The 25833-nt window shown below is 53.5% G+C and overlaps 1 protein-coding gene across 1 annotated transcript in view; it reads left to right on the top strand.

The window, feature by feature from the left end:
* SNX29 (sorting nexin 29) overlaps positions 1-21419 on the top strand; it is a 505967-nt gene extending 484548 nt beyond the window's left edge. The window contains exon 21 of the mRNA XM_078074795.1: positions 18254-21419. Coding sequence (XP_077930921.1) covers positions 18254-18383 — 130 coding nt within the window. The 3' untranslated portion in view covers positions 18384-21419. The remainder of the gene's footprint in view (positions 1-18253) is intronic.
* The last annotated feature ends 4414 nt before the right edge of the window (positions 21420-25833 follow it).

Below are 25833 nucleotides of genomic sequence, written 5' to 3'. Positions count from 1 at the left end.
TCAATAAGAGGATAAAGACCATATGATCATCTCAGTAGATGTAGAAAAAGCATGTGACAATGTACAACATCCATTTATGATGAAGACTCTCAACATAGGAAGTCTAGAGGGAACATACTGCAACAAAATGAAGGCCATGTATGAAAAATGCACAGCTAACATCATACTCAATGGGACAAAACTGAGAGCTTTCCTCCTAAGGTCGGGAACAAGACAAGGATGTCCACTCACCACTTTTATTCAACATAGTACTGTGCGTCCTAGCCACAGCAATCAGACAGCAAAAAGAAAGAAAAGGCATCCAAATTGGTAAGGAAGAAATAAAACTTATACTATTTGCAGATGACATGATACTATATATAGAAAACCTGAAAGACTCCACCAAAAAAATGGCTAGAACTGATACATGAATTCAGTAAGGTTGCAGGATACAAAATATGCAGAAATCTGTTACATTCCTATAAGTTAATAATGAAGCAGCAGAAAGAGAAATTAAGAAAACAATCCCATTTACAATGGCACCAAGAAGAATAAATTACCTAGGAATAAACCTAACTGATGATGTCATAGACCTTACTTTGAAAACTATGAAACACTGATGAAAGAAATTGAAGATGACACAAAGAAATGGAAAGACATTCCATGCTCATGGATTGGAAGAATATTGGTAAAACCCATAGCAGTCTACAGATTTAATGCAATCCATATCAAAATACCAATGACATTTTGCACAAAAGTAGAACAATCAATCCTAAAATTTGGATGGAGCCACAAAAGACCCCAAGTAGTCAAAACAATTTTGAAAAAGAAAAAACTGGAAGTATCCCAATTCCAGCCTTCCAGTTATATTACAAAGCTGTGGTAATCAATACAGTATGGTACTGGCATAAAAAGTAGACACACAGATCAATGAATAGAAACCCACAAATAAACCCACAATTATATGGTCAAGTAATCTTTGGCAAAGGAGAAAACATGCAGTGGGAAAAAAGACAATCCCTTCAACAGATGGTGTTAGGAAAATTGGACAGCTACATGCAGGAGTATAAAAGGACCACTTCTTCACACCATACACAAAAATAAATTCAAAAAGGATTAAAGATCTAAATGTGAGACCTGAAACCATAAAAATCCTAGGAGAGAACGCAGGCAGTAACTGCTTTGACATTGGCCATAGCAACTTATTTCTAGATATGTCTCCTGAGGCAAGGGAAGCAAAAATACCCTATTGGAACTATATCAAAATAAAAAGCTCCTGCACAGCAAAGGAAACGGTCAACAAAACTAGAAGACCACCTACTGAGTGGGAGAGAATATTTGCAAATGATATATGTGATAAAGGGTTAGTATCCAAAAATACAGAGAACTTAGTAAAGTCAACACCAAAAACACCCCTAATCCAATTTAAAAATGGGCAGAAGACATGAACAGACATTTCTCCAAGAAGACATACAGATGGCCAGCAGATGAAAAGATGCTCAACATCACTCATCATCAGGGAAATGCAAATCAAAACCACAATGAGATACCATCTTACACGGGTAGGAATGGCTAAAACCAACAACACAAGAAACCAATGTTGGCGAGGATGCAGAGAAATAGGAACCCTTATGCACTGTGTGGGTAATTTATTCTTCTTGCTGCCATTGTAAATGGGCTTGTTTTCTTAATTTCTCTTTCTGCTGCTTCATTATTAACTTGTGAATGCAAACTGGTGCAGCCACCCTGGACACCAATATGGAGGCTCCTCAAAAAATTAAAAAAAGAATTACCATTTAATCCAGTAGTTGCACTATTGGCTGTTTACCCAAAAAATACAAAAACACTAATTCAAAGGGATATATGCACCCTATGTTTATAGCAGCATCATTTACAATAGCCAAATTATGTAAGCAGCCCAAGTGTCCATCCATAGAGGAACGGATAAAGAAGAGGTGGTGTATGTACACACACACACACACACACTCACACACACACAGTAGATTATCACTCAGCCATAAGAGTGAAATCTTGCCATTTGCAACATCTATGGATGTACAGAGTATAATGTTAAGCAAAATGAGTCAAAGAGAAGTACCATATATTTCACTTATATGTGGATTTTAAGAAACAGAACGAAGGAGGGAGGGGAAAGAGCAAACCAAAAAACAGCTTAATCATAAAGAATACACCAAGGGTCACCAGTGGCGGGGGTGGGGGGATAGGTGAAACAGGTGATGGGGATGAAGGAGTGCACTTATGATGAGCCCCAGCTGATGGATGAAGTGTTGAATCACTATACTGTACTCCTGAAACTTAACAGCATATGTTACCTACATTGGGGTTAAAATTTTAAAACAATCAGATGTTGGACTCAGAGCCGGGTCTGAACAACTCTGCCTCCTACAGTGCTCTGTGGGCCCAGTTGTCGTCCCTGAGCCTCGGTCTCCACTCCCGTGTGACAGGAGGGCCCGCCACCTGCCTGGCCCTTGCTTTACAGAGCTGAGTAAGCCCAGGGCCACCCTTCACCCAGAACCAAGGACCCCCGCGTTCTGGGTCTACCGTGGGGTAGCACACAGACCTTGGAGTCACACGAGCAGGTCCTTATCCCAGCTGGGTGCTGCAGGAAGCCGTGTGCCCTTCCCGAGCCCCTGGGATCCTTCTACCCAGCCGTAGGGAGACTTGGAGGACCCAGCGCAGGGACCACCCCCAGCTTCCCCAGCGCAGAGAGTAGCAGCCTGTGGTGCCCTGCCTAAGCTCTTGCCCGGCTCTGTTGCTCTAGAGAAGGCTGGGAGTTACGGGCTAGAGAGTGGAGTGTTCTTGGCTTTGCACTCGGGCCACTCAGCTCTGCAAGGACTCAACTCTGCCCTTGTAGTGTGAAAGCACCACGGGTAATAGGCAGGGCCCTGCTCCATGTCCACCCACAAGTTTCGCCTTTCTCTGTAGCTCCAGCCTTGCAAGCTAGGGTGGGGATTTTTTTTTTTTTTTTTAAGATTTTATTGGACAAAGCACAAGCAGGGGGAGTGGGAGAGGGAGAGGGAGAAGCAGGCTCCCCACTGAGCAGGGAGCCCGATGCAGGGCTCAATCCCAGGACCCCGGGATCATCACCTGAGCCTAAGGCAGACGCTTCACCGACTGAGCCACCCAGGCGTCCCTAGGGTGGGAATGTTCTTACGGAATTCTATGGAAAGGGCAAGAACTCCAAGATGGGGAGAGTACAGTACATCGGAAGGGAGGGAGGAGACCTGGGATTCGGACAACTAGGAACCTGCCACCACTGTGCTCTTAACCCTGGGCCCGTTAACCTCTCCGTGCCTCCGCGTCCTCACCTGGAAAGGGGGTACGAGCAGGCCCTCCCTCCCTGGCTTCGGTGTGGTTTACTGCACACATGCAGGGCAGTGAGGACAGTGTCTGGTGTACAGCAAGCACGACGTGAAGGTTAGTTGTTGTAGTTCAAGCGTAGAAGTGATACACCTCCGGCCATTGGGTCACACGCCGTGGTGCCCCAGGGATCTTGCTCCAGAATGACCAGTTGAGCAGCCGCTCGTTCCTCAGCCGCTTACCAGGCGCCGCTGTGCACCAGGCTCAGGGAGCATGCAGTCTCGTGGAGGGGAGACCAAAACATCACACAGACTGAATCCCTGCGATGGGAGATACGTACCACGAAGGGGATTTAGAAGTGAGGGACCATGGTAGATGAGGGACAGTTTCTCCAGTGGGGCAACTTGCAAGCAGCGACACGAAGCCCTGAGCAACAAATGTGGCCACATGGGGAGTCTCCCCGGTGGAGGGAGCACGGCCTTGTCCGCAGGTCTTAGGGAGTGAAATCTGTTCATTGTGCAGTGGCAGCCTCTGGAGGGCTGTGAGCAGGGGACTGGGCTGGGATCAGCTTTATGTTTTAAGATACATGAAAGGAAATGATCTAACACCACTAGTGCTTTCCTCAGAGCCACTGACGAGTAGTTAAGGCTTGGTAGGGAAGGTGGTGACTGAAGGCTGGGGAGCCTTGGACCCCCGGCTCACAGCTCTGCAAGCTTTCTGGGATTTTGAATCCCTAGTCAGTGCATGCACAAGGGTGCTTCCTTCCTGAGACAATGGTTCGGAGCAGGTGTAGCGGCTGGACCCGGCGGAGACTCACTCCTGCCGGTGGAGCCTGCACCAGACGCGCTCAGAGCCCCCCCGGTGGCGTGTACTTGCTGTCACCGTACCACAGAGAGGGACCAGGGAGACTGCACCTCGGGGGCCTCAAAGCAGCAGTGTAGGGGCTCCTTCACGCAACCTTTTGTTTTATTAAATGAATAACGTGTAAGTCCTAGTTACAAACATTTAATCAGTGTCAAAATACAGAACAAACGCATTGCCCTGTGTCTCCTGCTGATCTCTGCGTTTACGTGCATGTGCTGTTTTCTCATTTGAGGTTTTGTTTTTAATAACGTTCGGATCCTACACTATCTTCCGTAACCTGTTGTTCTCACATAATTGTATTTGGCGGAGGTGCGTGCACACGGTGTCATCCTTGGTGATGGCAGGCAGTGGTGCTTATGGCGAATATGCCATTGTGGATTTAATGAGCGTCCCAACCTACAAGCAGGTACTCTGCAGGCTTCCCGATCAGAAGCCAGGCTGCACTGAATATCCTCACACACATCTTTGTGAAAATGCTCCCCTATGTGTGTCGAAGGGACCCCTGGAAGTGGAGTTCTGGAGTCAGGATTCGCGTAGGATACGTGTGCACCTTCGCACACAGCTCCCTCGGTTTTCCTAAAAGGTGTCCCCTGTTTGTACGTCCAGCAACCACCTAGGATCACCATCCCAGTGCTTGGCAACAGCATCTTTTGCCAGCTTGCGTTTTTCTGCTGCCTGAGAATGATCTGGGGCTGTGCTGGATGCCCCGCGGACTCGCTCATTCCACACGTCTTTACGGAGCGCCTGTTCTGCGCCCCCGACGTGCCAGCTTTGCATCTGTGAACCAGACTGACGGCAGCAGCTCATGCCGAGGGCTCGTGCAGGGGAGGCTGCACCGAGACCCGAACGAGAGGACAGAAAGGGGAGAAGGCCAGGTGGCCTTTCTGTCTTTGGGTACCAGTAACCCCAGAGGCACCGGGCCAGGAGTGTGCCCAGCACCCACTGAGGAGCCTGAAGGCTGGAGGAAAGGGAGGGTAGCAGGAGAGAAGGCAGGACCGCATCAGGGGTGGTTGTGCAGGGTATCGTAAGGGTTTCACTCATGGAGGGGGTGGATGATGAGAGAGTTTGGAGCCAAGGAGCATCCTGATCTGGCTTATTTTAGCTGGATGGTTCCAGCCGTGACTCAGCTCCCCTGGCTTCAACAAATATTAGCAGAATGACTAACAAACCGGTGTATCCCCGCCCCCCCCCCCCAATGAAGTACTCACCGTATCCTTTCCCTGCGTGTCTGTTGGACTGTCTGCTCGCTCTTGGTGGGTCTTAGGAGCCCTTCAGACACTCTGGGCCTTCCATGATCTGCTGTCTCCCAGGCTGCGGGACGCCCGTCTCTCGTTCTCTTCTGTGTTTCTGCTGGCTTGTAACACCACCCTTAGGGGTTTCTATGCTTTTTGTTCTCTGCACCCGCCCTGTTAAAACCACTGAGCTTTTACGGATAGAACAAACCTGGGTGATGCTTCAGAGGGGGCACCTTATTAATAGTCTCAAAAGTCCTATTATCACCCCTTTGTAGGAGAGAAGTGAATATGGATTATTACTCCTGTTTTCTCAAAGTAAACCTCAAGAGCGTTCATGGCTCTCATGATTCCAAGGCCCGTGTTCTGGCATCACACACGGGCCGCCTCTGCTAAGCTGGGCGTGTCCAGAGTCTTGTCCGACCAGAAGGACAAGGCTCAGTGCAGATGAACTTGCCGTTGGCAGCCTCTGTGGTTCTGCCTGAATGATTCTATGTGCCAGATGTAATTCTAGGTGCTGGGCAGACGGTGGTGAAGGGGCTGGAGTGCCAGTTGCCATAAAGAAACTAAAATACAGGGCGCCTGGGTGGCTCAGACGGTTAAGCGTCTGCCTTCAGCTCAGGTCATGATCCCAGGGTCCTGGGATCGAGTTCCGCATCGGGCTCCCTGCTCCTTGGGAGCCTGCTTCTCCCTCTGCTTCTCTCTCTCTCTATCTCTGTCTCTCATGAATAAATAAATAAAATCTTTAAAAAAAAAAAAAAAAAGAAACTAAAATACAGTGACTGGGTGGCCCATGAGTGGAGGGGACTTTGGAGCAAGACCTGCAGCTCAGGGACAACTGAGCAGAGCCGGAGGCAGCGTGGGCTGGACCCAAGGGCAGCCAGAAGCTGTAGAGGAGGGAAATGGAGGACTTCAGGCGAGGTGCAGAGGAATCCGTGAACTCAGGGAGACCGTTCAGAAATCTGTTGGGAGTCCAGACTGGAGGCCACGGTGGCTGGACCTGGGATGTCACCGTTGGCATGGAGGGAAGTGCAAGTGTTGCACACGTGTCCAGACGGAGAGCCCACGGGGCACTTTGACCTTCCTTCGACACGGAATATCAAAGGAAGAAAGACCAAGGTGGTGGGTCAGGCTTTGAGCAAGGAGGCAGATGGTTGTACCATTTAGGAGAGCTGAGAAGACCAGAGGAGGAAGAAAGGTGTGAAAGGGAAATTCAGAGTTTCTGTGTTGGCCAAGTTCAAGACCAGGAGACGGGCAGTGGCTACCATTGAGCCCAGAGTCCTACCGGTAAGGAGGAGAGATGGGACTGAGAAGGGGCAGTGGCAGGATCCAGGGAGTGGGGGCTCTAGTAGGAATTGGCCAGGGGACTTAGTCCTGCACCATTCCAGGCCTGACTTTCTAGGCCCTCCACCTGGCACACAGCCCTCTCCTCCCTGTCTGTACCACCGGTTGGCATAAGCATAGGAATTGGCCAGGGGTAGGGCGATAATTAGAGGCAGAGAGAGAGAACCATCCAGCCCTTTTTCGAAGCAGCCTTTCAGGGGGAGGTCCCAACATGGCAGATGGGGTGCAAAGCTTCTGGAATGTTGGTCTCAGTCTGCTCAGGAACCCGTGGGACACCCACTTGGGGTAATGAGCTCTACTTGAAGAGGCCCCCAGGCAGGTGCCCAGTGTCACCCCATCAGCATCAGGTGGTCTGTAATGATCAGAAGCCCATCCATGGGGGCGCCTGGATGGCTCAGCAGTTAAGCATCTGCCTTCAGCTCAGGTCATGATCCCAGGGTCCTGGGATCAAGCCCTGCATCGGGCTCCCTGCTCTGCGGGAAGCCTGCTTCTCCCTCCCCGTCTGCCTGCTGCTCCCCCTACTTGTGCTTTCTCTCACTCTCTGTCAAATAAATAAATAAAATTAAAAATTAAAAAAAAAAGTCCCTCCATGGTTCCTGGCCATGAAATAATTAAAGCTGATGTCTCTGGGGGCTGCAGTAGGCAGTACAGTGTTTCTACGGACTCGAGCCATCCTCCTACGCACACTAGGTCTAATGCAGTTATCCTTTCTCCAGCAGTGTCACTTACCACGGGGACCCCCCAACACACATGCCTTCACTTCTGGTACCCTATGCTCCTGGCACTTGCTGTACCTTCCCCTCCAGCTCAGCTGCCCCCCACACCCCAGGCTAATCTCCAGACAGAACCGGAACCTGTTTTCCCTCCCTCTGATTGGTCACTGTGCGCACAGAGGCTCGCTCTCCAGCACCCGTGTACTGTCAGCCCTACCCCTGCTCTGTTCCTGCTGCCCCATCTTGGTTCTGACCTCAGCATCCTTCTCCTGGGGGCTGTACCAGCCCTACAGGGCACCCTGGCTGGGGGGCTCCTCTCTGTCCTCGTCACTCCCGGCCCCAGTGGTAAGCTTTAGAGACTACATCCGAAGTGGGTTATGCTAACGGGGCTCCCCCTGATCCTCAGGGGGGCTCACATGGCAGTCCACGACCCAGCCCCCCTTCCAGCCTCAGAGCCCACCTCATACGGTCTTCCCAGACCCTTGAGATCTTTTTCTCTGCAAATATCTCCTGTCCTCTGCCCCTCATCCTCCCCAGAGCATGAGAAGAACTGGCTCTAGTCAGATGGGCCCCGGCTTGCGTCCTGCTGTCACCTAGGAGACACGTGACATTGCACTAGTCCCTGCACCTCTGCATGCCACACTCGACGTTCTGTTCTAGACCCCGTGCGTGCAACAAGGTGGATGCGAGGCAGACACAGATACAGGATTGGTGCTCAGGCCCCCCCGCCCTCCAGTAAGCACCCTATGACTGTCGCCCGTAACCTCTGCGCACCGGCGCCGGCGTCGCCCGCCACCGCATCCCAAGAACAGAACGTCACAGCACCTCCCTCATGAGGCCAGCGCGTAAAGATCATATTGAAAATCATGAAATCACCAGAGACCTTTTGGGGTTAGGAACTGTGGGGATCTGAAGAAGCACCAGAACCATCTGTGGGTCAATCTGTGAGAGCAGAACTTTGTTCTTGGGCTCCAGATCTAACCACGGGGCAGGAAACCGAGGAAGTGCATGGAGGCCGCCTTCCCCTAATTCACAGGGATGGTCTCCCCAGAGGGAAACCTTCAGGACTGGGGCTGACGACTGGTGCACAGGTACAGCCGGGTCCTTTGGATCCCCATCGTAGGGGCCGGAGCCCTGAAGCGTGCCCACAAGCGAGTTCAAAGGCTCTGTGGCCTGGTACACCTGGACCAACAGGCTCGCAGCCCTGACACCACTGGCCGTGGGGGTGGAGTGGGGCCTCCCCCGACCCCGCAGATGGGAGGGCAGCTCTTCTTCATGGTTTGCACACCATGGAGGCAGAACGCAGTTCTCCCAACTCCTGCACACACAGACCTCCCCAGGGAGCCAGGTTTCAGAGGACAGTGGCCACAGCTTCGGTAGGAAAGAGCTCAGTCCCAGCCGTGCGCCGGGGCCTGGCCTGGCCGCCAGCATCACCCATGCGCAGCCCCCCATAAGCCACGGCAGGCGGCTCCCAGCAAATGGAGTATTGACCGGCTCTCTACACCCAGTTTACAAGCGAAATGGAAAGTAAATCTCTCCCCATGGCCATTTTTCACTGCTGAGTGGCTGAGACCATCGGATCGATGTCACCCACGTGCTGGGGACTGGGATGCCAGGGAGGTGCACCCCAGAGGCTTATTAAAAAGAACAGTCACCCCTGGGGCTCCTGGCAGGTGCTGCTTCCACAGACCCGATTTCTCTGGCGCCCCGATGGTAGGTAGCAGGAGGGACAAGGGCGAGTTTCTGTAAGGGCCGCCGAGCTAATTGTCAGGGAGAGAACCCCCCGGCAGCTCGAGGAGAAGGTCCGTGGGGGACATGTGGGCTGTGTCCTGGGTGAGCAGCCATGCTCAGGAGGCGGCTTCTCCCACCGCCTTCCAGCTGAGGGCCCAGGCCAGGTTCCAGCTGAGAACCAGATGCCCAGTGTCGGGCATGGGGAAGGGACGTTCCCCCACAGCGCTCCCGTCTCCAAGACTGGGAGTGCCTAGAGCCCAGGAAGTCTGTATCTCGTGGCCTGGGGGAAGGAGGCCCCTGCATCCATCTGTCCCTCACTTCCTATCCCCTGGTTCAAAGCCTGAGACCATCCCCATGTGGATGCCGAGATGGCTTTAACAGGACCCGAAGGACAGGACTCTGTTAGAGCGCTGGAACTGTTTTCTCAGAGGAGGTAGTTGCCGTGCGGAAGGGGACCAAAGCCAAGTTCAGCAGTGGGGGAAGGAAGCTACCAGGCACCCAGCATGGTGCCACGCTATGTCACAGGGACCTGCCAGGGAAGATCCTGCACCGTCCCTCCTCTTTGTTTTTTCAGCTTGGGCCACTTCTTCAAATAGCCTCCTTACGACACAGTGCACACGCCATACAGTTCGCCCACGGAGAGCATGCCCAGATCAGTAGCTTTGAGTCCAGAGATACATACAGCCACCACCTCGCTTTAGATTTTCATCACGACAGAAAGGAGCCCCGTGTTTCCCCTGCCCCAAGCAACCACACACTTCCCATTTCTCCAGATGACCCTATTCCGGAGCTTCCCACGAACGGAATCACGGAGTATGCGGACCCATGAGCCTGGTGTGTTTTGGCCAGCACGGGGCTTGCAGGGCTTACCCGCGCCAGGGCATGGCAGGGGGGGCTGGCAACGTCTCCCCCTCTCTGAGGGCTTCCGGCTGGCCTGGGAGTGAAATCTGCGTATGCCCGAGGAACGGGGCAGAGAGCAGAGTCACTGGTGCTCCGTGACACGGGAGTGATAAGGAAGACAAGATCCCCCAACTGCCAAGACCTACCTGCTTCTACGTAAGGGGAAACCAAAGGCAAGTGTGGAAAACTGAAGTTATGGGGGGTGGGGGGGCACAAGAAGAGGAGAATTATTTTCACAAGATCTGATTGTACAGAATGCTCTTGGCCCCCACTTCCCCTCAAGAAGACTTACTTTACTTCCAACGTAGAAAGGACCGCTTTCCCGTGGAAGTTTTAGATGGTCTGCTTTTAAGGGAAGGGAGAGTCCTCTCCTTGCGTTTGCTGCTTCTGACCTGCCTTGACCCCCTTGTAGTCTGCGGACTGTGGTGTGGCGCAGGGGTGCGTGCTGCCCCCCACCCCGGGACTCGTCCCAGAGCCTCAGCACGCCCACAGCCGAGTCCCCCTCCTCCATTGTACGGACAGAGCACCTCGTCTATTGTCCTGATGGACACGGGCGGTGTCCATGCTTTTGGGCCATTAGAACTAATGCTGCTTTCAGCATCCAAGTTCCTATGTGGGACGCATTTTCGTTTCTCCCAGGTGTGTATCTAGAGCTGTCGGGTGTTACGGCAACTGTTTAATCATCGGAGGAGCTGCCTGCCTTTCAAACCTGCACACCATTCCCACCGGCAGGGTGGTGCGGTTCTGCTCTCTGCACATTGTCCCCAGCATTTGCTCTGCCGGACAGTGGCCATCCCAGGGGGTGCGAAGAGAGCAGCTTCCTGATGGCTGATGATGTTGAGCGTCTTTTCACCGCTGATTGGTCGTTTGTATATTGTCTCAGAGAAAGGTCTGTTCAGACGCTTGGCTCATTTAATTCAGTTGTCTTTTTACTATGATCCGTCTTACAGAGGAGGACTGGGAGGCCCCAGCGCATCAGTGACCTATCCAGGTACCCCGGCTGGTAAATGATAGAATCTAAGATTTCTGTCCCCAGAACCCCTGCTCTTTCTACCCAGATAAGGGGACAAGGTCACAGTCTCCTACGAAACTCAGAACAGAGATGCCCCTTCATGCTGAAGTAGACCTAAAAAGACTGCCTTTCTCAGCCAGGCTTAGTGAGATGGAGGTATAAGTTGTATGTGGTAAAACTTGCCCTTTCTCTTATACGGTTCTAGGAGTTTTGACAAAAGCATGGAATCCAAGAACTACCACCATCATCAAGATACAGAATAGCAGCCCCTTCACGCCCCAGCATTCCCTAGAGCACGCTGTAGTCAACCCCTGGCACCCTGGGATCTGTCCCTATAGTTTTGCCTTTTCCAAAATGTCCTGTGAATGAAATCAGGGTATAGCTTTTGAGCCTGGCTGCCGTTTTTTTGGGGGGGGGGGTGGTTAATTTAAGGACACCTGGGTGGCTCAGTCAGTTAAGCGTCTGCAGACCTTCGGCTCAGGTCATGATCCCAGGGTCCTGGGATCGAGCCCCACATCGGGCTGCCTGCTCAGCGGGGAGCCTGCTTCTCCCTCTGCTTCTGCCCACCACTCCCCCTGCTTGTGCGCACTCTGTCTCTGACAAAACCTTAAAAAAAAACATTTGAGAGAGTGCGAGCGAGCAGGAGTTGGGGGTAGGGGAGGGCAGAGGGAAAAGCAGACTCCCCACTGAGCAGGGAGCCCGATGCCGGGCTCCATCCCAGGACCCGTGCCGCAGGCAGCCACTCAGCCCACGGGGCCACCCAGGTGCCCTAGCCCGGCTCCTTTCACGTAGTATAATGCCTTTCAGATTTATCTGACGTGCCAAGAACATGCATTTTGAAGAAGACCACCTTCACGTAGTATGTGGGGGTGGCCAACGAACCTCTGGTAACACGGGGAAACTTTTAAAGAATGTTTTAAGATGCCTTGAATCCATTTTTATGGGTATTTTCTCATCAGCCAAAGTAACCTATAAATAGAGGTAAAGAAAAATCTTGAGTTTTATAGGGGAGCTATGCGGATAGGAGGAAATGGGGAAGGTATAAATGATGATGAAGATGGAATCTGGGAAACATGACAGCTCTGGGCATGGCGACTCTGGGCCTCAGTGACCGTTCCTGCCTATGATAACGATGCTGGGACTCCCAGAATCCTACCCCGAAGGTGGCCTCCCCCTTCCCCACTGAGCCTGGGTCCGAGAGGAGCTGCACGGTCCCCGAGTCTGGAGCCTGAGTCCTGGCTGGGGGCTGCAGCCTGTGTTGGAGCGAAGAAAATCTCATCCTCAGCACGTTCCTCTTCAGGGCTATTCATGTTGATGAGAGCACCGAGAGGGAAGTTGGATCATGTTCACGTGTTCTGTCCTTAGTAGAGCTTATCAGTTGGTGTACGTTATCCATCAATGGAGTAGATCCAGTACAGCCTAGTGATGGGGACAGCACTGCCGCAGCCCAGAAGAGGTGGTTTCATTGCCAAGTCTTCACTCACCCCCGGGTCTATCCCTGCAGAAAGCAGGTTAGTACAACTCCAGGACCGCATGGATCTAGATCACCTTGTAGCCTTCCTTTGCCGCACACATCCACGTGCCACCCTGCGTCTATGGACAGCTTGGGGCCTGCAGCCCGTCCTCTTCCTGGAGCCCCTCACTGTTCTTCCTGCCCGAAAGCCCCTCCCTTCCTCCTGTCTCCCATGGGGCCTCACTCCTGCCCCAGGGCTTGCCTCAGGCCCTGCCCCCGGGACCCTCCCCAGCTTCCCTCCCCCCAGGCATGGTGGACGGCTTTTCTTTGGTTACTTACTACACCCCCACTGCCCCAGTCTGAGCAACCTCAGGGTCGAAACCAAGTCTTGTCTTCACTGCCCCGGAAGCCCACAAGGGTCTGGCCCTGGCTGAGAGAGACCATGATGATCTCTCAGAGGTTTGGTCTTCCCTCTACAGTGGCCGCAGTCTTTGGCCCTGGTTCCCTGACCTCTGAAGGCTGGGCCGGCAGTTTAAGTAGCGTGTGCATGTCCTTGCCCCCTACCTGTCCTCGGGGCGCCTGCCGGCACACGAGACCGCCCTCCGCTGGGTCGAGACTGCCCTCCGCTGGGTCGAGACTAGGCAGCTTACGGTCTGCCACTCAACACACGGGTCTTTTCCAAAAATAGAAGGAGGGTCACTGCAGAGGAGGGTCCCTCCCCCCTCCCCCAGGTTGGACAGAGGGAGGGAGTGGAGGATGGCAGGGGTTGAAGTTACTATAGTTTGGTCTTTTTGCAAAATCTTTCTAAAAGCCTCTACCCAGTTCCTTGCTGCCAAAGTGCCGAAGCTTTTGGTTGCCGGACTTCACCCATGCTCTTGCACTCTTAGCTCCATTGTCTGGGGCCCTGAGTGCGCCACATCCACCTCAAAGGGCAGCAGACTCAATCAATAGGTGTTGAATGGTTCACGCATGGTAGGAAAGACCCGTAGCATCCCCATTTCACAGATCAGAAAACTGGGTCAGGGAAAGGTAACATACCTTCCTCTAGGGTTCTCTAGTGTCTAACAGAATGAACCCTGGTTTTCGGACTCCAAAAATGAAGACCTGTCCAGTGCTTCACATGGTTTATGGAGGAAATCCCTGCTTAGGGTGGAGGCGGGGCCTTTCTCATCTGGGGAAGGGGGCAGATCGGCCCCGACCTCAGGACGGAGGCGGGAGGATCAAGAAGGTAGGTCCACCTTGCTCTTTAGTCCCCCTCCCGCGAGCCCCCGGGCCCCCACTTTATCAGACAACACAGCCATGCCGGAGCAGTGACGGCTGGCTTCTCGGGGGCCCGCCCTCTATCGCCGGGGCCAGGGAGCAAACGGTCGCCGGCTCACCAGGACAGAGAGAACTGCCTTCTGAGGACACAGAGCTGGGACTGCAACAGAGGCAGTGGCTACAGTAGGGGCTCGAGGGAGCCTCAGTTAAGGAAAATCTCCCTGATGTTAGGCTGGCCTTGCGAACACCTGTCCCCGCCTCCCTGGAACGGCCTGTGCCCAGCCCCGGGGTGCCAGTGACCTCTGCCCGCTCAGAGCAGGCTCAGCCCCTGCTCCCAGCTCGCCACCCGCTCTGTCCTCCCAGTGACACGTACCCACAGGCTCACGCCTTCTGCTACGATTCACTTGCCATACAGTGTGAGAACATGACATCTACCCGCTACCTTCTGGGCGGGTATTACGTTCTCGGTGACGACAGGGACAGTGTTGTACGGCAGGGCTCTAGAAAGGATTTCAGAGTAACTGAAGCTTTGTGCTGCTTGATTCGTAACTCCCCACTCTAATGACCAGAGTTCCACTCTGGATTCTAGGAGTTGGACTATTTGAGACACCGCGTGCAGGTGGAATCCCACAGACTTACAGCTTCTGCGGACTGAGCTCACTTAGCATAATCTCCTCCAGGTTCATCCATGGGGTTGCTTAGCTCAGAATTTCCTGGAAGGCTGAATAAGATTCCATTATATGTACACACCACATTGTCTGTATCCATCCGTCTGTCCCCGGACTCTTAGCTGGTTTCCGTGGCCCCACTGTTGTGAATAATGCTGCAGTGAACATGGGGGTGCAGATACCTTTTCAGGATCCTGATTTCCATTCTTTGGGGGGAATGCCCAGAGCTGGGATTGCTGGATCATACAGTAGTTCTCTTTGTCATCGTTTGCGGAAGCTCCACGTGGTTTCCCTTAGCAGCTGTACCATCTTGCATCCCCACCGACAGTGTACAAGGCTTCCAAGCTCCAGCTTCCTTCCCAAAACGTGGTGGCTTTATGAGAATCACCATCCTGACAGGTATGAGGTGAGAGCTCCCTGTGGTTTGGATGTGCAGTTCCCCAATTAAAGAGCCATCTAAGGACTGGAGTAGGCATTTCTCCAGAGACGACACGCAAATGGCCAATGGGTACAGGAAACTGTTGGATAGTTCTTGACCTAAAAAACCCATAGAGTTCCTTGGGGTGGGGCCTTACACAGGCCCGGGGCTGGCAGCTCTTTGTCCGGCTGCCTTTAACCTCCACCCAGTCATTACTATGGCTCCCTGCTCCCCCTTACCCTCTCCCTATGCCACCAGCTCAACTCCAGGGGCCTCCGTGCTGCCCCCACTGCTCTGGGTTTACGGGAGTTACTGCAACAGCTTCTGCCCATCTCCCCCAGCACGGCGGCCAGGCTCACTGTCGCTGCTTGCTGGGGCCTTGAGGATGGAGCTCTCCCTACCCCGTACCAGCTACTTTCATGGTCAGGCCCCCAGCCCCAGCAGTGACACTCAAGAGTCCCCAAGCATCAGCTCAGTGACATCGCGGTCCACCCGTGTGGCCAATCCTGCCTTCCGGGAAGGTGAAGCAGCCGGCGAGGTCGGCCAGCACAGGGCCCTTGCCACGGTGAACCACACAACTCTGTCCTGCTCATCCTTCTCCGCTCTTCCTCCTCCAGGAAGCCCTGTAACCACCGTGATGAGCACGTCTCGCGCCCTGCTCGGAACACCCTGTGTTTACCCCGTCAGGGCAACTACCAAGCTCCTCTCTAACAGTCTGTCCTGGGGTCTGTGCTGCCCATCCCCAGTGAGGCTGTGGGCCCCCGTCTGCCCAGCACGGTATCAGACAACAGAGCTCACGTAGTCTGAGGGGCTGACTCTCCCTTGAACTCTCAAAACAGCCCCATCTTCCTTCTGTCTTGGAAGCCAGGGCTCAAGGAGAACCAGGCACTTGCCTGAAGAAAGGCAGCCAGCGGGTGGCCTTACGTGGGGTTCAGGCCCCTTTCCTCCCCGCAGCGTGCTGAGGGCCGCGCACTCGGCCTTTCCCTGCGCCCGACGAGCAAGGCGCCCAGCCCCTGGGTGGCAGGACTGGGCTCTGGCTCAGGGCGAGGCCGCCTCCACCTCCGCAGCTGCCACCTGTGGAAAAACAAACTGTCCCGACTGGCTTGTAACTCTCCCTCCCGGGGCCTGACAGGCTCTGGCGGGACCCACGCCCACCTGGCACGTCATGCCCAGTGAGGGCGACAGCCTCCGAGTTGGGGTCACTCTGGATCCTGACTAGTGAAGGGAGGGGTTGCTTTCCAGTGACATTTATATCCAAGGCCTCCTGCACAGTGTGAGGGTGAGGCCTTCCAGCATCTTCTGCCCATCCTGTAAGGGGCCTTCAGGGTAAAGAGGCTTTTGGTACCTTGGGTAGTTTCGAGAGAAGAAACAGTAGCCTACGGCCAGGTGTCCTTCTGAAGGAGGACCATGCGGCTAAGCACCTGGACGGACGGTGGGAACGAGGAGCAGCTCCCACTTGCTCTCGGCTGGACGGTACCGCTCGCTCCTCCGGGAACAGGACGCGAAGCACAGCCGGACTTCGGGGGGAGGAGATCGTCACTAGAGGAGTTTCTCATTTTGTTAGTGAGATGCTGTCTTGAACTCAGCACAAGGGGCATCTCGCTGAGCACGATGGCCGTGTCCCTGCAAAGGCGGAAAGATCCGACCCCTGTCAGCAGAACCACTGCTGAGATGCGGGAAGGAAGTGGGCTGTCCCACGGAACCCACGGGGACCCCGGGAGGCAGGGGCAATTTCTTTTTTAATGTGGCTCATTCCCTAACTCGTCTAGAGGGGCTTGGACGATTCTGGATCTGCCACTTACTCCCTAGGTGGCCGGGGTACTGCTGAGCCTCAGTGCTCATCGACAGAGGGGCTGTCTTTGCTGGCACAGTCTGGCGGCCGCACGTTTGGAAGGTCAGTGGCGCAGGGACACTCGAGACACGAGAATGAGGTTCACCTCAGCTTGGTGTTTTAGACACGTTTTGTCCCAGTGAGATATTGTTTGTAGAAGTTACCATTTCTTACTCGCATTTTCTGCCAGCTCTAGAGCCCATTGTTGTTCAAATACCAAATCTTGTTGATTCCACTGTTCCAATCTCTGTGCCGCACAGAATAACGCTAAGAATGTCCATGCCCCAGTCCCCGGACCCTCTGTGTCCCCTGACCTGGCGCAGGGGGTGTGGCCGGTGTGGTTAAGGATCTCGAAAAAGGCAGATGGCCCAGGTGGGCCCCGTGTGATCACGAAGGTCCTGGTACGAGGGAGAGGAATGCAGGTGGCCAGAAACGGGGAAAAGCAGGGAAACATTCTCCCCTGGAGCCTCCAGAAGGAACCAGGTCTGCCAACATTCTGACTTTAGCTCCATAAGACCCATTTTGGACTTAAGGTCCCCCACAACTGCAAGACGGTACGTTTGGCATTCAAGCCACTAAGTGTGGGGTCATTGGTTACAAGAACTGTAGGAAATAAGGCAGAGTTCACCAACTGTGCGTTCACAGCCCAGACCCCTCCAGGCCCTTCTCCCCAGGGCAGGCAGGGGTCACTTTAGATGGCAGCTGGACCATGGATGACTACCGGCCCCCCCACCCCCAGCCAGGACCACCTGACAGGCCTCCCTCCTGTCCTCCTGCACCGAGGGCCTCCTGACCTGACCCACCAGCACTCTTGGGCACCTTCTGCCCAGGGACGCTCTGGCTGCCTTCATCACGTGTCCCACCGGTAACCTCATCTCCCCGGTGGCCGGCGAGTCTCCACCAGGCCTGGGAGAAGCGGTTTTGCTCGTGGCTGTATCTGCAGGGGCTCCAACAGGGCTTGGCCCACACGGGTGCTCAAGAATGGCATGGAAGGAAGGGACAAACCGCCTTCTCCCGCAGGTTTTCCCGAACGCCTGGCAGGGGCCCACACCCTATTTTATCTCGGGTTCTCCTCGTCCGTCCTCCCTGGGCGCTCAGGGCCCCCTCCAGCGCGGCCCGTAGCGCTCCCACTGTCCCGGGGCGCAGGCCATTTAAAACCCAGGTGGGTCATCCCCTCCGTTGGACTGCTGAGTGGTTGTGCTATTTTTGGCTCTTTTGCATGGGAACGTCCTTCTAATTAGACGGTGGCCTACATCCTGGTTATTCTTTTAGGATGAATTCCACAAGAAGGCCCTCCCCCTTTTTGCTACACCTCTTTTGACCTTAAATGCAATGTTCTCCAAAGCGTTTTCTTTGATCCTCCAGCAAGGGCACGGATCAGTGACAATGGGGAAGAAAGCCCTGGCCCCCCTTGCGCTCGCCTGTCGGAGCTGGGGAGCATCTGTCCCCTCTGAGACCACTCCTGCCCTTCTCACACCCTGCTGGATGCCCTGACTTAATCGGATTCTTCCCTGCTCTATCCTACAGTGACGTCACCCCTCCTGGAGAACCGCTGACCAAGAACACCCGGCCCAAAGTGGCTTCCCGCTTCCCCAAGCTGTCCCGAGGTCACCCCAGAGAGACCCGCAACGTGGAGCCCCAGAGTGGCGACCTCTGACCTCTGCCGAATCCCAGACTTGGGCCCTATGTGCTGCACCAGCTGCCTCCACCCAGCCACTCCGCATCTGACCTGGCCCCAGCAGCCGGCCCCTTCCACCCTGGAGTGAGCCCCCCGTCACCTGGTGAAGCCCCAAGAGCACACCTTCCCCCCCCAGTCCCATGACACTGATTAAACTGGGCAGTCTCAGAGGGCAAGGCGGCTGCTCGCCGGACACACGGGCGCCCTCCCAGGGCCTGCCCATTCCTCTCCCTCCAGCCCAGGGGCCGGCAGGAGGGTGGGCACCAGGGGGAGCGCAGAGCCCCGTGGTGGAGATGCACAACTCTGAGGTGGGTCAGAGACCACCTCTTGACTCTTTTCCACATGGGAATTAGAATGACTGTTACCCTGGGTTTTTTTTTTTTTTTCTTTTTTCATAACTGCCTGCTGTAACCTATGGCCACGTGGGGTTGGGGGGAGAGGTCATGTTCTTTCCCCTTTTACTCTCTACCAGGGGTCCTAAAACCCTCTGGTTGTAGAATCGGTGGCCAGTGGTAGCTCACGTGGCCTCCTCGAGGAAGACATGCTAGTGGCCTCCTTGTGAAGGAGCTACTAAGGACCCTAAACTGGGGTGCATAGAGCACTTCCCCTAACCTTCTGAGGTTGGCTTCTGGAAGTACTAGCCCCTGCAGGAAACCAGAGGCCGCCTGGGCCCACATGCACCTTGTGAGGCTTGGTGGGCCCTGGGCTGTCCAGAATTCTGGGGCCTTGACCTTACAAGCCAAGAGGCCTCAAGGTCGTGAGAGAGACTCTGTTCTGGGAACTACAATGGAGGAGGCCACAGGCCCTCAGGCTTGCAGACCACACTCCGGAGCCCTGCAGAACTCTGAACTTGGGGCTCCCTGGGAACTCGGACAGTGTGTACTCGCACCAGATCATGGTCATTCCCTAAAGACATGTTCACGCTGTACCCTCTGCCCCCCACCGTGCTCTCAGTGTGTGTCCCTCTGCCCCCCCCCCACCCCAATCTCCGAGCAGGCCCCATTGGCAGGCGGGAACCAGGTGAAGATGAGCTGCCCCAGGCCTGCCTCCCCAGGGCAGGTTCCTGCTCCCCCTCAGTCTGGGAAGCAGGGTTGGCAGCAGATACGGAGTGGAGCCTCCTGCAGCCTGTTTGGGCACCGGGCCTAAGACATGTCTGAGTGTGAGTCTGACCTCACCTTCTCCAAAATCCCCACCAGGAACCTCCTTTGACATTCTGCAGAGGTTAAGAAAAAAAAAAAAAGTGCCCAGAACTACGACGGACAGATGCTAAGCCTTGAGAAACAATTACAAACTCCGCCTGTATTTACAAAAGAAGAAACTCTATTTTTTAAAGCTTAATTATTCATGGAAAACTTGCCCTGCTTTCCTGAAACACAGATGGAAAAGCTTGTTCCTGGGACCACACACAGCCCGTCCAGGCTGCTGACTACATGCACCCTCTTTCCGTGATGGAGCAGAAACCCTAGAACCATTGTCAGCATACGGACCACCTCCCCTCATTTCAGCTCAGATCCGCGTGTGACGTACACATGACAGCCACTCCTCAAAGCCTTAACTCTGGAGTCACAGCACGTTAGGCGGTGGTTACCTCCACCGCTGCTCCAGATCCCCGCCCTGCTCCCCGGCATGCTGGGATGCAGAGAAGCAGTGGGCCTCCAGTTCCTAGAGAAGGAACCACAGACCCAGGCCCAGCCAGGTGCAGACTGAGACCCGATGCACAAAATGCCACCTTCTCCCCATGTCCATGTCGTCTGCTGCCGTTTGGTTGAATCCAAATCAGAGGGCTGGCTGGCCCTTGCCCTGCACGACACCCGCTCGGCCTCGTGACCCATCAAAGATAAACACAGTGCAATGGAAAAGAACCAGTAGAAGTTGCTCCTATCTCCTAGATCCAGTAAGATCCTTTGACGCCTCCAAAGTTGGCACCCGAGGAAGGCAGCGGGGCCCACCTGGGAGAGGGCATTCTCTCCCATGATGGTCACCTTTAGCACCACTACCCAGGTACACCCAAGGGCTCTGGTTACAAAGGGATCACCCCGTTGAGTCGTTGAGACAGGAACAGAGAGGGAGGGCGAGGGGCGGGGGTCTGTGGACAGGAGGTAGTTACGCGCTGGGCTCTGCTCCACAGCTGGGTACCTCCCGAGTTCTTGGCTGACCACTCCAAGTTGTCAGCATTGGCGGGGTGTGGCTTGTGCCTTTAAAAACGACAAGCAATCAAAGCTGTTGACACTCGTCGGACTGATAGCTGCAGCTCATGCCAAGAGCCAACCGGCACGGGAGCCTAATAACACATCGCGTCTGCGGGCCCCGAGTCAGGAAGTGGGAACGGAGAGCTGCCAGCCAGCCCTGTTGATCAGAAACCACCCTGCTTGCTTCCCTGCACCCCGAACCAGGGTCTCTGTGGCCGGGCTGCACCAAGTGTTCTCTTGCCCTCTCGGCTCCACATGGGAAAGTTCACCCGCCTGAGGCGCAGGCTTCTAGGCCTCGATGCCCCCCCCACATGCTCACCTTCACCGGGGGAACCGGCCTGCCCCCCCACTTGGAGGCCAGGCCTTGTCCCCGCAGACACCCGCCCCACCAGTCTCCTCCAGAAGCCTTCATGCCTCAGCCTGGCACCTTTGGATGCACCAGAGCTCGTTCCCAGGGAGGCGCCTCACTCCTGAGGGGCCGTCTTGCCTGGGTGCAGAACTGAGGGCAAAGGACAGGTTCCATTTTCAGCCTAGAGTGACCCTGCCAGGGCCCCACCTGCCCAGGAACATCAGACCGGCGTGGAGGCATCCCAGAAGGGGCACACCACCTGTCCGATGTCAACCCCAAAGGCAATAATTGTCTTGACCTTTCTCTCCTCTGTGGTTGGCGCGGGACCGTGCCCCACACGCTGGGCTCTGTCCCCAGCCCGGGCCGCGGCAGAGGGTGCTTCTGGCAGGCAGGCATCTGCTCAGGAGCAAGGTCTTGTACAACCATCATTTTTCTAAATATTTTGCATTGTTTCATTAAAGCTAACATTCAATATTTGCTGTTGGGTTTGGCTTCTGTGCTCATTTCGCACCATTGTAGCACTGTATATTTTATCTAACGTTTCTGTGCCAAAAAGTTCAGTTTCCTGTTTCTGTAACACGTGGTTTTGATTAGGTTTCTAAAATAAAACCAGCTACTGGATCAGTTGGGGGGGGGGAACATGGGCGTGCTCACAGCCGACTGGCTCTGGGCTCAGCCTGCCGCTGCCCAGATGCACCTGCTCAGCTCAACCCCGTGTGTCTCACCTTCCCCTCAGCCACGAACCACTGTGGTGTACGGACCTGCGGTTGACAGCTCTCCGGGAGGGCAAGGAGCCTCTCCTGTGTGTCTAAATCCTCACAACCACGGTGAATGGGCTTTACTTAACCTACCCAATCCATTTCTTTACCGGAAAATACAAAATCTGATTTCTCTAAAGGGCAGTTGAGCTTATAGCATTGAGGAGCACCCCACCACAGAACATGCTGAATGCACTACTGTTCTGAGGTCCAGGGGTTCAGTTCTTAGGGCACATGCGTACCTCTCCATCATGACTGGAAAACCACTAGCTGACATGCCCAGGTAGCACCCTTCTCCTCGGAGCCTGATCGGGTCCCCTTCCTGCTTTCCTGACCTGCATACAGAGAGCCCACTCGTTCACCTTGAAAGACTCTTTCTACCCTCAGTAGAAACTATGTAGGGAAGGCCCTTGCAAAAATTGGGACTGAGGCCACAGAAGGATACAGAACAGCAGACCACACACTTGTACCCAGAGTTGCTGAAAGGAGCCTGGAGAACACGCATTTCCCGGAGTGAGGGGCTGGTGGAGCTCACTAGGATGTTTTCTTATCTAGCATCCAGCCTGGAAAGAATGCCTTTGCCTCTGCAGCCTTAGCTTCACCATTGCTGGCATCATCATTTGGTAGAACTCTTTGCTAACCTTAGCAGATATGGACTTCCTGGAGGAGGGAGACCAGTGAATGCAGGAGCCCTCTGGTGTCCCAGCGGGGAGGCCATCCTCCCTGGAAGAGTCCCCCTTGGCTGACCGGGTCCCTGTGAGCCCTCTGCCAGGGAGGGGGGGGACATGGCAACACATGGAGAGTCTAGTCCACCGTCTGGACGTACGTGGGGCCTAGCAGTCCGCAGATTTGCTCCGAAACGTGTAGTATTATGTTAACTGCCCTCTTATGTTAAGGTTTACACAATAGAATTTTTAAACAAATGTGTTTAATTTTCTAAAATCTCTTGTATCAAAATTTTCTTTTGGAATAAGCTGTGGTAATTTTGTTACAATCTGGTTGAGATACACCTCTTTACAATGACAATAAAAATGGTCACGTTTTATAAATTAGATAATCCACTGATGGTCTGTTTCTGTGCATTCTTTTTTAGCAATTAGGGATGAGTGCAACTTTCAATACACACATTGTAAAAATTTCCAGAAAGCTCATCCACCATTTCATGGGAGATCCTAGAAAACAGCATTGGCTTAGACCAACCTCAGTTTGATTGGAGCTGAAAGGAACAGAAATCCCACTGTGAGCTGTGAGCCCTGTAGAACTTGGAGATGCACATTCAAAATACCGTACAGAAAAAAAACCCTTGTTACAGGTTCCTACTCATCCAGATAGTGGGCACCTACTGTATACCAGGCATCTTGCCTGGAGTGGGCATAGGGCACCCCGGCTGTCTCGCACTTAAGTTCCAGGTGAGACGGGTGGACAACAGAGATTTGTGAAGTCAGCCACCGCCGTAATTACGGCCTGCGTTAGGTGCCACGAAGGAATAAGCCGGGCTTGGGGAGCCTAGAATGGGGCCAGGACCTGGTTTGAACCACAGAGGCCAGGGTGTCTCCCCTGTGGCCGTGCCGACACTGGGCGTGGTGCTGGGGGGGGGGGGGCACTCGTAGGATGTTTACAGTGTCCCTGGTCCCGACCCACGGGATGCCTGTAGCACCGTGCAGCTGTGACCATCAGAAAGGTCTCCAGACTTGGCCACGTACCTCCTGAGTGACAGTCCCTGGTTGAGAACCATGGGGTGAGGCCAAGGGGTGCTTTCAGCAGAAGTGGCATTTAAGCTTTAGCTGGAGGATGAGAAGAAAACGCCACACTGTCCTTCCCTGCCCCTCCCAAGTGACATTGCCTTGAAAACCCACACCACACAGCCAGGGACTTTGCCTGTGTGACCTACTTAAGGAAACGGAGGAGAAAAGGAATCTTGGGTTAAGGAGAGCCCAGGTGTGAGGTCATTCTGTGAAACTCCTACCATCGGCTCTGGGGGGGGATCTGACCAGGGCTCCAAGGAGGGTGCCCTCCAGACTGATGACATGGGAGGAGGACAAACGCTGGTCGTTAAGGACGTGTGTGTGGACAGCACTCGACCCACACGCTGTGGCCTCCAGCGTTCTCAACCCTGTGCTCCCACCCTCCACCCCTCACTCCCACCCCGTGAAGCATGCACCTTCCTGTGTATTTGAACAGATAAGAAAACTAAGCTCGGGCTGCGTGTTGGTCCCGGCTCCCCCAGCCCAAGGTGAGGAGAAACTGGGGGGACTGTCCACATCAAGCCCACAGCCGGGATTGTCTTGGCCATGCTCCAGAATGTCCCAGCCGCCCATGCCTCATGTCCATGTGTGTACTGAACACACCCTGACACGTGCAACCTCTCCTCGGGGAGGGCTCAGCTTCTTGGCCACCTCCAAGCACAGCTCACCCCCCAACAGTATTCCCTCGAGCTGTCCCAAGTGGAGGCTCATTCTCAGTTTCCCTATTTCAAACCACTTTGTCTCCTCAAAAGCATCAATCCCTGTGGCCCTCGGGCCTGCTACCGGTAACAGCCTCTACACGGAAGCTGGCCACCTCTCTGACCTCCGTGTGGCTTCTCCTCACTCCCTGGGCATTTACATCCCAGCTGATGCCCCGCATCTCACTCCTCAGCTTCTCCCTCCCTGAAGGCTTTTCCTCTTGGCCACTTGCTCCTCTTCCAGACCCATGCAGCAGCCCTGACCCGGCCACCTCTGGAGTCTTGACTTTAGGTTCTCTACTCTTACGTCCTGCCGGTGCATTACTCCCATGTCCCCACCACAACAATTCTTCAAAATACTTTAAGACCTGCAACCTGTCATTTTTTAAAACCCTGTCCTCCTCACTTTCTTGCCAAGCCCCCTCCTTCCCAGCATTGGTTTCATGGGCACAGCAATCATTCCTCCCTTCCAGATTTCCATTCTCTTGCCCATCTTTCTACTTGCTTGGCAAAAACACACCCCTAGTCAAGCCCAACCAACAAGCCAGTATTACCGTAACTTTGCTTTGTGACTCCACACTTTGTTTTCCATTAATTTGAGACTAATGCATTTCAAAGAATTATTAGTTTATGTTTGGGGGCACACAATGCATAAAGATGTAATTTTGTAACATCAGCAACTGAAAGGGTTAGGGACAGAGCTGTAGCATTTTGTAGGTTACTGAAGGGGAGCTGGATAAAAACACATTCAAGTGCTCTAAGTTTAGGATGTTCAGTGTAACCCCCACAGTAACAACAAAGAAGATCACTATATACACAAAAAGAAATGACAAAGGAATTACAACATTTCACTACAAAAAAAAAATGAACACAAAAGACAAGGAAAGCAAGAAATGGGAAACAGAAGCTTTTAAGGCATACTGAAAACAAATAGCAAAATGACACAAGTCCCTCCTTATCAGTAATTACTTGTAAATGGATTAAACTCTCCAGTCAGGACAGAGATTGGCAGAATGGATAAAAACACATGATCCAACTATATGCTGTCTACGGGAACTCACTTTAGATCCAAAGACAAAAACAGTGAAAGCATGGGAAGAGATACTCCACGTCAATAGTAACCAAAAGAGAGGAGCAGCTATACTAATATAAGACTAGATGTTAAATTAAAAAAAAAAAAAAAAAAGGTTGCATGAGACAGTTACATAATACAAGGCTCGAGACAGCAAGAAGTTATAAATAAATGCACACTTAATGATGGATCACCGAATTCTAGGAAGTAAAAACTAAGAATTAAGGGAGAAAAAGACAATTCTACAGTTATAGCTGGAAACCTCCATGCACCTTCCTGGTAATGTATAGAGCCACCACACAGAAGCAAAGAGGTTGTAAACACAATAAACCCAACACATGCACAGAACACTCTACCCAGGGACCATGTACACACAATTCTCAAGTGCACAAAGGACATTTTCCAGGACACACTATATGTTAGGCCACAAAACCAGTCTCATTTAAGAATACTGGTATCATACAAAATACTTCTCCAACCACAGAAGGATGAAGTTGGAAATCATTAACAGAAGGAAAACTGAAAAATTCCCCTATTTGTGGGAATTAAGACACTCAAACAACCAATGGATCAAAGAAGAAATCCCAAGGGATATTAGAAAATATTTCAAGATGAATG

The sequence above is a fragment of the Halichoerus grypus genome, chromosome 6 (genome assembly GCF_964656455.1).
Source record: "Halichoerus grypus chromosome 6, mHalGry1.hap1.1, whole genome shotgun sequence".
In the NCBI taxonomy this organism is placed as follows: Eukaryota; Metazoa; Chordata; class Mammalia; order Carnivora; family Phocidae; genus Halichoerus; species Halichoerus grypus.
Note: the sequence above shows the minus strand (reverse complement) of the source record. Positions and strands in the feature narration are given on the sequence as shown.